At 40.3% G+C, this 16,285-nt stretch overlaps 1 protein-coding gene across 2 annotated transcripts in view; it reads right to left on the bottom strand.

Annotated features, from left to right (window-relative positions):
• Positions 1–1,120: 1,120 nt before the first annotated feature.
• Positions 1,121–16,285, bottom strand: part of CFAP36 (cilia and flagella associated protein 36) — a 108,177-nt gene continuing 93,012 nt past the window's right edge. Inside the window, exons 9-11 of one of the 2 annotated variants that reach the window (XM_045011930.1) lie at positions 8,394–8,566; positions 7,744–7,896; positions 1,121–1,721 (exon numbers count right to left, since the gene is read on the bottom strand). In XM_045011930.1, coding sequence (XP_044867865.1) covers positions 1,632–1,721; positions 7,744–7,896; positions 8,394–8,566 — 416 coding nt within the window. In that variant the 3' untranslated portion in view covers positions 1,121–1,631. The remainder of the gene's footprint in view (positions 1,722–7,743; positions 7,897–8,393; positions 8,567–16,285) is intronic. The other variant, XM_045011931.1, reaches the window with a different exon arrangement.

Below are 16,285 nucleotides of genomic sequence, written 5' to 3'. Positions count from 1 at the left end.
GGTTGGGTGTTTTTTTAATCAGTTACTGCGCCAATCAAGCATTGTTAGTGATGAAACCTTACAGATTACAGCCTCTTTGCTGAGACAAATGTTCTAAGGAGGATTTATGACCAGACAGCAGTGAATTGTAGTGAACAAAATGGCAAAAAAATTGTTTTCAGAATTTTGAATTGTGCTTTCACATTTTATTTAACTGAGACAAATGTTTACTTTTAAAAGTTGTACTTTGCCACAAAACACAGGCTTAGTTACTGTTAAATTGGCCCAGAAGATTTATAAAAACAATGGAATATACAGTTACTATGAAGTTTGTGTCTCATGACTTCAGAAGCCTCATTTTCATTTCCTGTGTCTCAAACAAAATTCTCAAGATGGTGCTTCCCTGTTTAGACTTTATCATATTTGACACTTGAAAGGAGTAATATTTTTTGACAGACTAATAAAAGGAAAAGAACCAAGTTCTGTATTTTTACCTCTCTGTTAGAGAACTGGTATAAGAATTCTTTAGATGATGTTTTCCATGTTATGAACATTTCTAGTACCGTATTGTTCCGAGTATAGGCCGCTCCTGATTATAAGCCGCACCCTTAAAGTTTGGTGCTATTTTAAAAAAAATAAATTTTTAACTTTTTTTAACTTAAAGAAAATCTCAGCCGCGGTCGGGACTCAGAGGGCTCTGGGCTGCCCGCTGCGGTGGGGAGCCCAGAGCTCTTTCAATCCCCGCCGCGGCTGGGATTTAAAGGGCTCTGGGCTCCCCGCCGCGGCGGGCAACCCAGAGCGCTCTGAGTCCCTGCCGCGGCTGGGATTTAAAGGGCTCTGGGCTCCCCAGAGCGCTCTGGTTCCCCGCCGCGGCTGGGATTTAAAGGGCTCTGGGCTCCCCGCCGCAGCGGGCAGCCTAGAGCCCTCTGAGTCCCGGCCGCGGCTGGGATTTAAAGCGCTCTGGGCTCCCCGCCGCGGCGGGCAGCCCAGAGCGCTCTGATTCCCGGCCGCGGCTGGGATTTTAAGTATTTTTATTGTTTTTTTTTTTAAGTTCCTGATTATAGGCCGCACCCCTAATTTAAAGACTTAAATTAGGGGAAAAAAGTGCGGCCTATACTCGGGACAATACGGTATGTGTTTTTTCAAAAAAGGAAGTATCCATCTAGATGTAGAAGTGTTTGAATTTTTTATATATTAAATAGAACAAAGGTGTAATTTTAAATAAGTGGCTATGGCAAAGCTTTTCAAAAACAGGTGCCTAAAGGTAGGATCCTAAGTCCTTACTGCACAAGGACAATGTGGTCCATGGCTAGGGTTCCTAGGTGTTATGGTAATATAATACATCATAATTATTAGGTGCTACCTAAATAGGTAGCCTGGTTTTCTAAAGAGCTAAGCATCTAGCAGACCGCAGAGAAGTCAGCACTTTAGAAAATCTTGGCTCACTGGGTTAGTGTGAGAAATCAAATTTTTACTACTGTGGATGCAATTTAGTTTTAAATATTATGTATATGAATAAATGAGTTGCTCATGTCTTGTGGAAAATCAACAGTATACTGCGTTTGAAAGTAAGCAGTTTATGGTTAAATAATTTATTCTAAAAGAAATTCAATTCTTGTCCACAAGTATTCTTACAATGAGAGTCTTAAAACTTAGCGTTTGTTAATAACTTCTTCTTTAAGTTTTGCTGCAAGCATTCTCCTCTTTAGCAGTAGTCTTTGCTGCTCCTCTTCTGACATTTCCTAAAAACAAAATTAAAATTATTACATTACAATATAACCTCTGACTGCATAGAAAAATCTGACTTCAATAATAAAAATCTACTGGAACTTTATAAGTTGATTCAGACCATAAACAATGAAGAGAGATTATTCTCTAAACTCAGCATTAAATAATATTGAAATGGAAATTACTTGAAAAAATTGAAATCTTGGCAGGATGGCTGATGATAATGACATAGGTTTGATAGACCTAGACAAATTGGAGGATTGGGCCAAAAGAAATCTGATGAGGTTCAACAAGGACAAGTGCAGAGTCCTGCACTTAGGACGGAAGAATCCCATGCACTGCTACAGGCTTGGGACCAACTGGTTAAGCAGCAGTTCTGCAGCAAAGGACCTGGGGATTACAGTGGATGAGAAACTGGAGATGAATCAGCAGTGTGCCCTTGTTGCCAAGAAGGCTAACGGCATATTGGGCTGCATTAGTAGGAGCATTGCCAGCAGATCAAGAGAAGTGATTATTCCCCTCTATTCGGTGCTGGTGAGGCCACATCTGGAGTATTGTGTTCAGTTTTGGGGGGCCCACTACAGAAAGGATGTGGAGAAGTTGGAGAGAGTCTAGGAGAGGGTAATGAAAATAAGGGAGCTGGGGCACATGACTTACAAAGAGTGGCTGAGGGAACTGGGCTTATTTAGAGAAGAGTGAGGAGGGATTTGCTAGCAGCCTTCAACTACCTGAAGGGGGGTTCCAAAGAGAACAGCCGAGCTCCATCCTCAGTGGTGGCAGCTGACAGAACAAGGAGCAATGGTCTCAAGTTGCAGTCGGGGAGGTCTAGGTTGGATATTAGGAGAATGGTGAAGCACTGGAATGGGTTACCAAGGGAAGTGGTGAATCTCTATCCTTAGAGGTTTTTAAGGCCCAGCTTGACAAAGCCCTGGCTGGGATGATTTAGTGGAGGTTGGTCTTGTTTTGAGCAGGGGGTTAGACTAGATGACCTCCTGAGGTCTCGTCCAACTCTAATCTTCTATGATACTTGCTGTAATTTACACCTGCCGACACCACACTGTCCAAGCACAAAGGAGAGCATGATGCACCCCATGTTCCTCAGCCAGACCCTAACACGTTAGTTTTGTATAGCATAGTGGTATGTAAAGGTGAATTACAAAGCAATAATAAAAATTGTCTTTAGTACACATCTGCAGATATCTTCTTACATTACCAGAATATGGGATCTTATGGTACTGAAATAATTTAATAATTTGTAAGCTATTTTGTACCTCCTTCATGTCAATTTGGAAACTTTTTAGCTTTGCTGAAGCTATCCCATTGTACAGCATTAAATGCTAACTCATTGTAAACCAGTGTTGATGTCAACATGATGCATTGTGTGATAGCTTCAAACAGGAGGAGTCTGGGGTGGGGGTGGGGGGACTTGAAGGCTAACAAATGTTTGTAGTAGCTTGAGCAGCTACTTAGTGGGGCTTTCTGGCACATAGCTGTGTGCTTAACTCAATATTTACTCTTTTAAAACAATGATATTGATAACATTCCATATTAAGCTCTGAAGAAAGCAACTCCCTCTTCCCCATAAAGCGCAACAATCATTAATAGTGTAAACATTCAGAGTACTCTTTTCCTTCCTCTGAAGTATTTGGTGTTGATCACTGTTAGAGGCTTAGCAGCAGACGAGCTGGACCCTGAATATTAATGATTCTGACCTTGCCCTGCTATGGTACCTGATTCCTCAAACCCATTATTCTCTATTAGATATATAAAAGTATTTTAATGGTTTGGGGAGAAGGATTCTGTTTCCCTGAGCACGTATGGCTCTGCCCTCCCCCTACTGTAATGTAATAATCCTCCTAGAGGAGGCCTAGATTTCCTTTGAAGTCAGTCAGTGCTGCTCCTTAACTCTTTAGAGGGGCAGAGCAATTCAATCTTCCAAGTATAATAAAACACTCAATTTTTTTTTAAATTAAAAGAATTTAGAAAGGTCTTTATAAGAAAGCTGACTTATACCCCCTATTTACTTTGATCTGCAGCAAGTTATGATGACTTCCTTTACTATCAGTTAAATCAGCTTTTAATCCTTACAAGTCATTGTGTAGTAATGGTCCCTTACCATGTCTGCTTACTTTTTGACCCAAGTTTTCTCTGTGCTTAGCACCACAGAGCCAATACTGCTACAGAAGTGTTAGGTGAATTGTACTCTCAGAAATCAGTGCAGTTGTCATCGAAATTCTTATTGCAGAGTCTATATTACTGGCGTGATACAAGAGACCAGTAGCAAAACATGTCCTGAGTTTACAATTAAAGGTGGTGGTTGCAGTACTTGCCTTTTTTTAGAAATTTTTTCTAATAAGTTTTACATTGAAGTGATTCAGAGAACACCACGATGCTTTTATGACTACACTAGCACTTAAATCCTGCTAGGAGAGAACGTACCAAAATCTTTTAGCGACTATGATCTTATCTTTGGCAAAGAAGTGAGTGAGTGGAGGAGGGGGGAAGGTACTGTTTTCTTTCACAGACACTCTCCAAGGATATCTCATTGGGCTCAATTCTGCCCCATAGTATTGATTCATCAATCTCTGACACAGTTGTTGTATAAGGTCATACAGTACTGCTTTATTTATATCTCCATTGTTTCCCATATCTTCCCTTCGTGTGGCCTTAGAAATGTTATGTTTCTATTAGACCACATGGTAGCATATGTTTAAGTACTCTCAATATGTTTAACAACTTTTATGTCTTATTTTCCCCTGAAGTTTGTCTTGGAAACACATCTTTGATCTCAAAGCCCATATAAATTCATTTTCTGTGAACTAGTAACACACATTAAACTGCTCTTAGGCTGTGGGGTGGGGGTGGGGGGGGTATTTCCCTCCCACCTACTATGCTGACAGGCAGCAATGTACCAGCTTTAATTATAGTCAGTTAATGAGTTGGCAGAGCAGGCACTGTTGTTTGTATGTGCTTTATATACAAATAGTAGTGATATCAGCATGAAATGAAGCTTAAGTCCCTCTCAGAGAAGTTTTCCCTTGAGAAGTCAGCCAGTAGCTTAAATTTAAAAATAAATGAGCACTGCCAAGAATAAATACAGCAAAAGTGGATCTTCATGGACCACAAGTCTCCTAAGTTGGGGAAAAATGACAAACTCAGTTTTGAAGGTCACCTTTCAGAGCTGTAGGTTGCATACTGGAGATTAGCTACAGATATATATGTACAGCTTCCCCCATCAGATGTAATTTCCATTAATGTCACACACATTTTTTTCAAAAGTGCCCTTCGATAAGAATTAGAATTTCCCTGACCCGCTCTGACAGGGAAGACAGTCATCAAAATGTTTTTTCCTGCTTATTACATCAGTGCAGATCAAATCTTCCATTTGTATGACATGCCAATATACTAAACCCTAAAGATGAACTACCAGAAAAGTAGGTTGGAAATGTTTTGTCTGACTTTAATTTTTGACCAAATTTCCTCTATACATTTTGGGCCTGATCCTGGCACCAATACCTTTTTTTTAATTCCAGTTTCTTGTTCTGGTAGGGTATGTCTAGCAAGAGGGAGGGAATGCAAGGCATCAGGCCCCTTGTTCAGTAACCACTTATATAGGGGAAATGCTTCCATTTTATTCTGGGTCTACCTATAAATTCCTTAGCTCACTTCTTGAAATCTTCCCATGTTGAGCTCATCTCCACCTCCCTGCACCTGAGTCATTGCTCAGAGTACTGTATCATCTAAATTAGACTCTATTGTAACACTGCAAGGATATTGCCTTTGAGTTTTCTCCAAGAACTACACCGACTTACAGTGCTTGCTGTTGTCTTGGAGGATGGGGTCCACACCAGGTTCACTAGATCCTGTTCACCAATTCCAATTAGAGGAAAAAAGTTTTCCTGCTTTCTGCTCTTCAGGGGTTGTGTTTCCAAAAAATTAGGGAAGCAAATGGGGCAGATTGTCGATAGAAGACCATTTGAAAGCAAACTCAGAAATACAGCACCCACTGACCAATACTATGGTCCTAGCTTAGGAACAAACATGGTTATGGATTCTTTAACTCCCACCAATATGTCTAAGCAAGCAGCTGTACAGAGAGTACTGAATTCCATCTTGTTTATTGAACTGTGAGCTTCAATGCTTACATGTAAGGGAGGCATGATGTTTTGATGTCAAGCATCATTGGTCTCATCAGATTAATTTCTCTGTCCTACTTTTAGGAGTTTTCTAAACTTTATCCTTAAGTCTCTTCTGAATCACACTGCAGTGATTTCCTTCTTTCAACCATCCTTACACCACTAAATAACTCAGGTTGTGTGCATTCAAATGGGACACAGATCTCTTTTTGCAAGGCAACTTCTAGTATCTGATTATGACAGGATGAAGTAAATGGCTTAGAAATATAGGAATTGCTGTACCAGAACAGACATGTGGTCCTTTTAGGCCAGCTTCCGGTCTAAAAATGGTCATTAACAGTTGCTGCAGAAGAAGACAAAAGCTAATGCAATATATTAGCACCTAGGGATATGTCTACACTGCAATTATAAAGCCGTGGTTGGCCCGTGCCACTTGGCTCTCAGAGCTTGGGCTAAGGGGCTGTTTAACTAATGTGTAGATGTTCAGGTTCAGATTGGAGCCAGGGCTCTAGGCCCCTGCAAGGTGGGAGGGTCCCAGAGCTTGGTCTCCAGTCTGAGCCCAAACATCTACATGCCAGTTAAACAGCCCCTTATCCCAAACCTCTTGAACAAGAGTCAGCTGGCTCTGGTCAGGCATGGGTGTCTAATGGCAGTGTAGATATACTCTAAGCATGCTACTTTTACCACACAACAGGGACTGACCCCAGATAATAATAAGTGATAGTTCTGTACACTACCTCTGATAAAATAAATTAAGTAATTTTTAAAAATCTCATGGAACTCATTGCTGAATACTTATGAATCAGATGCCCTAGGAAGGAAGCCTGAGGTTTAATTTATGTAAATTTAAAATCCCTAATCCAAAAATGAAGGTTTCAATCCTTCTCTGCTTGGACACAGCAGCAAACAGCAAAAACAAGTGTTCTGGCATCTTAATCTCTTCAGTTCCCCTACAAACTCACAGAACTCATTCCCCCTTCATAAGGGACCAACTGGTCTTGTCTGTATTTTAAATTTTAAAAAAAATCACAAAGAAAACATTCATTCTCTTGGTTGGTGATGTTGCTATTCATAAGCAGTTTGGTCTACTTTGTATTGTGCTAAATGGGCAATGCACACCTATTCCTGCCTCTTCAAGGCTACAGTAGTGAATTTTCCAGGTCACCACTACAACTGTCTATTGACAGGAGAGATTAGAGCCATCAAGGATATGCCAGTTAAGTAGTGATCATTTTGCTTTTCCATCGTCCTAACTCTCTCACAGGAAGATTGCGTTCAGCACAAAAGCCTAGATTTTGTGCAAGGCAAAAAGGTGGTGGTAGCACCCAAACTTCAGGCCTCCTTGCTTTAATACTGCTGCCTCCTCCACCAGTAGCTGAGGCTATAGGGCATTTCCTCACTTGAAATACAAGAGAAACACTTTACAAAGTCTCAAAATAAAGGAAGTTATCAAACTTAACCCTTCTGTAAAATAACACTTCTCAGAAAATTCAAGCTAGTGGTGTTGACCATGAACGTTGTTTTTCTGTGTGTGTTAGGAGCTAACATTTCAGGGAACCAGAATGCAAAATCACATATCACTAGCAGATAGGAGCAAACTCATGCAATGCAAGAGCACAGAGCATGGGTTTATTATGAAGATTTACCATTGTAGAAAAATCATTTAATGCTCACAATCACTGAGCTTTCTGCTTCTTAGCTATACTGATTTTAGATTGCAGAATTAATTTCTGCACAATGAATAACTTGTAACTGAGTGTGTTTTGCCATTAAATTCTACCACTTCCTTGTTCTTTTGTCCTTTTTCAGTATTCAGCTGCAATATCCATATCTTCATTGAAGTGGTCTGTGATTTTTCTAAACAAGATTAGTCATGCTGATTAAAGTGTTCATCCTTCACCTCTTTAGAAGATAATGCCTCTTCTTTCTGATCTATATTTGGTGTTGGTAGATTATTTCTTGATTCCTTCTTCATAGCCATCAGTGTATCTCGCTTCTGTTTTAAATAGTCTTCTCGTTGTCTGAGGTGGTGCGGTTCAAGCTCTGATAAATTCTGGAATTATTTAAAAGGCAAATTTACTAGAAAACTCATTTCAGAGTGTACCAGTTATGTATTTATAAATGAAGGGATATGGAGTTCACCTAATTCATACCTAGATATTTGGCTCTAGAACTACCGGTCTAACAAACTAATGAATTTGAGTTAAGGTGTTTAACTCAGTTGTCCATATTACATCATACACACAGATGCTACTAACAAATTGTTAGAAGAATGGCAATAAACTCCTGGAAAATGAATTAATTCTATTCCAAGGTTGGGATCTCAAGGTCCAGTTTATACTGAATGGTAGCTTTCTGCAAATTAGATCATTGGATTCACTGAAAAATTACTTGCATACGGATACTTAACGTAAGAGAATTCTAGCCAATAAAATGTTATAACAACATGAAAATATGTATTAGTTGTATAATAATTATTCTAATACCTTAGCTGTATTCAAATTAAGTGGATATCTTATTCAAATTAAGTGGAATAAACCTGTTACTTACAAATCCCTCAGGCCCAGCTTCTCTTGTTGCATTCTCTGAACAATTTCCAGTTCCCTTTTTCTTAATTTCTTCTTTCACTTTGGTAGGCTCAGAAGGCTGCGGAGGAGGTTCTATCACTCTTAGTAGAGGATGCACGGGCCTTAAATCTTCCTTAGTAGGTTTGTTTGTTTCTTCTAGACAGCAATTTTGCACAGAAACAAATTAGAAACATTATATATACAAACTAACAAATGTAAGATGAAAAAAATATTGCACCAATGCATAAAAACATTGTCAGTTAAAACAACTTTTCTGAAATGAGATTTCATCTTTATGGCTTAATTAAAAACAGCTGCCTTCAAAAATGTATTTTGATGAAGCATTCTTTTCAGACTAATATCACTATATTTCTGTTACACACAAGGAACAGGAAACAAGTATGGGGAGCAACATCATTGGTTTGTATGTTAGTCTATAAATTACTAACAGTTACTCAAATTATAAGGCTTTCTGTGGCACCTTATAGACTAAGAAACGTATTGGAGCATGAGCTTTCGTGGGTGAATACCCACTTCGTCGGATGCACAGAACTCTTTGCCACTTTTACAGATCCAGACTAACACGGCTACCCCTCTGATATTCAAATTATAAGGAATACTATTTCAAATTCTTCACTTCCACAAGACCAGTTCATGACATCTGGGCTCTCCTTTCAGTTGTTAACACTATAGTCAGCAGAGCCAATCACTGCTGAGAGAGATAGGGAACTTTCTGGCCAGCTCCAAACGCACTTGTACTGTGCAGTTTTTCCCTGCTTCAAAGAGCCTGGCAACAGCAGTATGCTCTTTTAAAATCAATGTTTTGATAGGAGGGAAAAAGGTTCTTGAAAGGATAAAAAATGTTTCATATGCACAGGCTGACCCTAAAGAATGGGAGATCAATTTGTTCAGTGTGGAGTTTGATCATTCATTGTGAACAATCTGACCAGAGAGAGCTCTTCAGGGCTAATCTTGCCCATGCATTAGAACAGGAGGCAGGTCTGCCAGATTTCTGATTTAGGACGCACCCAGACCTCCCAGTCACAGAGCTGGCTCGATGAGTCATAGGGGAAGTGTGGGTAGCATATTTCAAACCAGGTAAGATTGTAAGCTTTCTGATTCCCCTCAGTCTACTGGTCAGCTCCTTCAATCCTCAGTTAGTGGCCATACTGAACAAAACACACAGAAATGATAGGGCTGCAGTCTTTACTGTCTTTTGCCTCTTTTATTTATTTATTTTGTAGAGGTGGGCTTTCAAGGAGGATTCAGAGGAAGCGTCAGACCAGAAGAAAACCATTGGAGACGCAGCCTGCCTCACAGGACTTGTCCACCTGTAAGCCCCAATAATTACTTCAGTATTGGAAAGATGGAGGCAGTTAGGTATAATGCAGCCAAAAGGTCTTATGGTCCTGACCAGACCTGTCTGATTTTTTTTTTAAACAGGCAACGTTCCACAGTCAGTAGAAGCTATGGAGAGAGCCAAAATATTCTAATTTGTGAACTTAGTCACATTTACTATCCTCCTCACAAAGTCTCCCCTGTTAAATCCCATAGATCCTCCTAGATAGCAGGAATGAATGCTCCAGAACTCTGGGTAACATGCAGTTTTTTCCATAATTACTTGTTTAGTCCATTTTGAAATACACAGCTACTAAAGCCATAGCATCACGGTTGTCTTTAAATCACATAGAATCATAGAATGTCAGGGTTGGAAGGGACCTCAGGAGGTCATCTAATCCAACCCCCTACTCAAAGCAGGACCAGTCCCCAACTAAATCATCCCAGCCAGGACTTTGTCAAGCCTGACCTTAAAAACCTCTAAGGAAGGCAATTCCACCACCTCCCTAGGTAACCCATTCCAGTGCTTCATCACCCTCCTAGTGAAAAAGTTTTTCCTAATATGCAACCTAAACCTCCCCCACTGCAACTTGAGACCATTACTCCTTGTTCTGTCATCGGGTATCACTGAGAACAGTCTAGATCCATCCTCTTGGAACCCCCTTTCAGATAGTTGAAAGCAGCTATCAAATCCCCTCATTCTTTTCTTTTGCAGACTAAATAATCCCAGTTCCCTCAGCCTCTCCTCAAAAGTCATGTGCTCCAGCCCCCTAATCATTTTTGTTGCCCTCCGCCGGACTCTCTCCAATGTATCCACATCCTTCTTGTAGTGTGGGGCCCAGAACTGGACACAGTACTCCAGATGAGACCTGACCAATCTCAAATAGAGGGGAATGATCATGTCCCTCTATCTGCTGGCAATGCTCCTAATGCAGTCCGATATGCCCTTAGCCTTCTTGGCAACAACGGAACACTGTCGTCTCATATCCAGCTTCTCAGCCACTGTAACCCCTAGGTCCTTTTCTGCTGCAGAACTGCTGCCTAGCCACTCGGTCCCTAGTCTGTAGCAGTGCATGGGATTCTTCCGTCCTAAGTGCAGGACTCTGCACTTGTCCTTGTTGAACCTCATCAGATTTCTTTTGGCCCAATCGTCTAATTTGTCTAGGTCCCTCTGTATCCTATCTCTACCTTCCAGTGTATCTACCACTCCTCCTAGTTTAGTGTTATCTGCAAACTTGCTGATGGTGCAATCCACGCCGTCCTCCAGATCATTAATGAAGATATTGAATAAAACCGGCCCCAAGACCAACCCTTGGGGCACTCCACTGCCAACTAGACATGGAGCCATATGTTGAGACTTTTGGGGATCTACTGAGGCTGCATCATAAAAAGGTGTGCCATGAGTAATGAACACTGCTAAAGACATGAGGCTCAATGGTCTCAACTTGTTGACAGTAGCCACCTGACAAATTCTCTCTGATACATCCAGTGTTCCAGACCTTGGTCTAGGCCACAAAGACTTAAAAATGAGCTGTGTCTAGAAGAGACTATTATGTACTCCAATTGTAATAAGGAACAAGGTGGGACTCCAGGTAGTTTTTCTCATGAATTCTGTTGACTTCAGAACCTCAAGGATCCACTTGTGCCTCCACTGAATCCCTTTTAAAATGATGTCCATGATCAGCTAATCCTCCATTTTAGGGAAAATATACAATCCCATCATATATAAACAGCTACTACAGCCATCAAGAATTACACTATGCCTACACTGGCCCAAAAAGGAAGCAGTCTGAATTAATAGTGATATTTCCCATGTAAGAGCATAATTTTCTTCCCGTATGGGTTTCTCTGTTTCCTTTATCACCACCTAAATAAAACATTACACACACAAATTACAATAAGTAAAAGTGCAAAGTCAAGCACTCAAATGTTTGGAAATGCCAGAATTAAGGTTGCTCACCCAATCTTAATCCAGACCGCTATGCATATGCATTATGATACAGCCTGTAATTAAATGATCATATCCTATTTTTCCCCACCAGACCCCCTCCCATGACACATGCTAGGGAACAAGAGTGGCTTTAGTTTTCTTAACTTTGCCATCACGCAGCAGGCCCTTGTGCTTCTGTTATCATCCCCATTGATTCCTAGATATTGGCAGCGGACACCTATCCCAGTGACCGCTGCTCTTATTGTTGCAACATGGACATTAACTAGCTCACTTATGGACTGATTTAAAAAAATATTGGTTTTTTGTTTGTTTTTGGAAGGGAGCCTTCTTCCACCTCACAAATCTTTTTGTGTATCAACTAATACTTGACAATAATGATCAGTAATCCCGAATGCACAGTGTAAGCTTTGAAGACTGGTAAACAGTCATCTTAATGTTACAATCAAAGACAAGGGGTGCCAAAACATATATCTTATCACTCTCCTCTGGCCATTGTAGCCTTTACCAGGTTTTCATGGTGAGTGTGGCAGAAAGTCAGCAGTGTCCCTGTGTTCCAACTACTGCCCTTTTGCAGATTGCTTGGATGGTATCTTCATGATGCCAAATGTCCCTCTCACCTACTTAATAAGGATCCATCAAAACAAACACTGCCAACCTTTCTAGAGGAAGAACAGTGTCCACTTACTTTACATATGCCAGAGTTATGGACGGTTTCCAAAGAAAAAGGAATAACCCTAGCCATTTTCATACAATCGTAGCAGGAACTGATTAAAGACTTACTAGATCTTACAGTCCATCTCTCCGCAAATGCAGAATACTCTTTTACAGAATATTTTCTAGTATTTTCTACAGTTCCAATATTTCAAGCGAGAGTGTTTCTAGCATTTCAGGGCTATTTTGTTGTCATTTAGATTTTTCCGATATTCAGCCTCATTCTCGTTTTCAATTTCATCTCATTAATCCTAGTTGTGTACCATCCTATCTCAACTTTTTTTGCTACTTGATACATTGTTATCATTAGTCTTTGTTTATGGCCCTTCAGCCTGTTTTCAGTACACAAGGCAGTGTTCCACTCAAAGCCAATGTGAATTAATTTTCAAGTGATGTATGTAAGACAGTGTCAAATGCTTTACTAAGTCCAAATATTTCTTCTACTACATTACACTTGTGCACTAATTTTGAGATTCTGTTGGTTTTTTTTTTTTAGGAAAAGCAATGAAAAGTTTGGCAAAAAAAAGTCTTCATATATGCTGAAAAAGCTGAAAAATTGGTTTTCTTCCTTCTTTGGCCAAGTGATAGATATTTGATATCTGTGTCAAGATAGCAGTCTTGCATGTTCACCTTTTTCTTTCTTCTTGGACAGGAGATGCAGAATGTTGTACAGCTGACCATGCTGAAAAGAGAATAGTGCCACTGGAGCAGGAATTGATTCCAGTTGCAATGCTGGCATATGTCTGTGTAGGCCCCAGAGCCAAGTGTGTCATGGATTGATCAAGTCACAACTCTCAATTCCAATACGCTTTGTAAACTCATAATGCCAAGAGCTCCTACAAAGTCTAGCATCAACTAAACTTCAACTAGTTTGATATTGGGTGCATGCATCTGCAGGGCCGCCGAGAGCGGGTTCGGGCCCCAGTGAAAAAAAAATTTCGGTCCCCCCAGCAAGGGTGGACTGGCTAAACAGGGCTGACGAAGCCAGGGAAGCCAGGCCCCGGGCCCCATTCCGGACTGCCGGGCCCCGGTAATTTGTACCGGCTTCCCCGCCCTCTTGTCGGCCCTGTGCATCTGATAAGCCAACATAATGTGGTGGAAAGAAAACAAGAATCTATAGAGTATGCTCTAAGGTGACTGAGGCAGTATCGATGCTACTGTGACTGGAGTCTCCATAGGTTTTCCAGCCACTGAGGACAGAGTGGGATGTCTTCAAAGTGAAATAGGCTCCTCCTGAGATAAACCTGTGCTTGGGGAGAGGTGAGTCCCTGTCTTCTGAGCTGGTGTCAAACATGAATAGGGCGGTGTACTGAGGCCACAAAGAAAGTGATGTTTTGAAGCAGTCTGTCAACATGAGAGTATCAAATGTAACTGGAGTTTCAAAGTGTTCAAATCACAGTTTTTACACTAACCACATAAGACCTATGTTGAGACAGACAGTGCCAATGTAATCACAACCCTCAGCTGTAATGCCAGGCTTGTTTAAGATTTTTGCCTTTTGTAGCCTTTATGCTATGTTGATTTCAGAACAGACTTACAAGGATTATGGCAGGAGGGCCTTCAGGTGCTCACCCTGGAACCCATCAGTCCATAATAATATGTGGCACAAACATCATAGCTATGGTCCAATCTAATTCAGACCAGACACCAGTCACTTGTATCAATAGTTAAATCATTTAGAACACTTTTTTGAAGTTGCTGTGCTGCTTCTGTACTATAGATATCTAAAAAAAGTGGTAAAGGGGGAGCGGCCTGCAAAGTAAAGAAAATGCACAAGAAATATGTAATGTAAGTCAATTTCAAGCTGGGTAGACTAATTTAATTTAAATCAAAGCAATTTAAATCACTGATCTTTATTATTATTTAAATAAATCGGAAACATTGATTTAAATAATTGATTTTAAAATGTTTTCCATTTGTACTTTTAATTATTTTTCTAAGGAAAAGTTTATTTTCATTAGCTGATGCCCATCGAAACATGGTGATTTGCAACTAAATACAGCCTTTGTGCTAAATTTGATGGTTCTTTTTGCTAACTTGGAGGATACAACAGCTTCTATGCTGTTGAGGCAGATGAAAGTCTCAGGGAAGGAGAACATCAAATTGGAGCAGAGGGAAACAATCCCATAGTTTGGACCCTCCTTCCAGATGATGCCATGGTATGCGCTCACACTGAGTATACCTCTCCGTGGAAGGGAACTCCCGTTATTAGGAAGAGACAGGTAATAGTAATGGGTGATTAGATCATTAGAAATAGTTGGGTTTGCGATGATGGGGAAAACTGCATGGTGACTTGCTTGGCAGGTGCTAAGGCTGCAGATCTCTCAAGACATCTAGACAGACTTATGTAGAGCTGGGGAAGAGCTGGTGGTCGTGGCACATGTAAGTACCAATGACATAGGGAAGGATAGGAAAGAGGTCCTGGAGGCCAAATTTAGGATGCTAGGTAAGAGATAGAAGTTCAGGACCTCCATGGTAGCATTATTTGAAATGCTTCCAGTTCCACACACAGGGCCAGTTATGCAGAAATGCAGGGTCTCAGTGTGTGGATGAGACGATGGTGTAGGAAGGAGGGGTTTAGATTTATTAGGAACTGGGGAAACTTTTGGGAAATGGGGAGCCTATCCAGATTGCTGGCACTTAAAATTAAGAAGGTTGTAGAGCAGTTTTTAAACTAAGGGTTGGGGGAAAGCCGATAGGTGCGGAAGAGCATGTGGTTCGGACAGAGACATCCCTTAGGGGAAAATTTATTAATGGAGATTCTGTGTGTCCTAGTAAAGAGGAGAGGATGGAAGATGATAAAATACAAGTAGGATCTGATGAGAAACAGTCAAATGAAAAAAAGATTCCCATTCAATTATATCACATAATGGCGGATGGCTAAAAAATGACAGTTTTTAATTGCTTATATACAAATGCTAGAAATCTAAATAATAAGATGGGTGAACTTGAGTGCCTCATATTAAATGAGCATATTGATATAACAGGTATCACAGAAACTTGGTGGAATGAGGATAATGAATGGGACACAATAATACAAGAGTACAAAATATATTGGAAGGACAGAACAGGCCATGTTGGTGGGGGGACGGCACCATCTGTGAAAGAAAGTAGTCAAATGAAGTAAAAATCTTAAATGTACTATACAATTTGTATGGATAGTAATTCCATGCTTGAATAATAACAAAATAGCAGTAGGAATATACTGCTGTCCAAGATGGTGATAGTGACTGCAATGCTCAGGGAGATAAGAGAGGCTATAAAGATTAAAAAAACCTCAATAATAATTGGTATTTCAACTATCTCCATATTGACTGGGTACATATTACCTCAGGACACGATGCAGAGATAACGTTTCTTGACACCTTAAATGACCGCTTCTTAGAGCAGCTAGTCCTGGAACCCACAAGAGGAGAGGCAATTTTTGATTTAGTCCTAAGTGGAGCAGAAGATCTTGTCCAAGAGGTGAATATAGCTGAACCGCTTGGTAACTGATTATAATAAAATAAAATTTTATATCCTGGTGGGGGGGCCGGGGGAGAGAACACACCAGCAGCCCACTACAGTAGCATTTAATTTCTGAAAGGGGAACTACACAAAAATGAGGAAGTTAGTTAACAGAAATTAAAAGGTACAGTGCCAAAAGTGAAATCCCTGCAAGCTGTATGAAAACTTTAAAGACACCATAATTGAGGCTAAGTTTAAATTTATACCCTAAATTAAAAAACATAGAAAGAAGACCAAAAAAGTGTCACCATTACTAAACAATAAAGTAAAAGAAGAAGTGAGAGGCAAAAAGGCATCCTTTAAAAAGTGGAAGTTAAATCCTATTGAGGAAAATAGAAAGGAGTATAAACTCTGGCAAGTGAAGCATA

This window comes from Mauremys mutica, chromosome 3, assembly GCF_020497125.1.
Source record: "Mauremys mutica isolate MM-2020 ecotype Southern chromosome 3, ASM2049712v1, whole genome shotgun sequence".
Taxonomy (NCBI): domain Eukaryota; kingdom Metazoa; phylum Chordata; order Testudines; family Geoemydidae; genus Mauremys; species Mauremys mutica.
The sequence above is the reverse complement of the archived record's forward strand: the minus strand, read 5'-3'. Positions and strand labels throughout refer to the sequence as shown.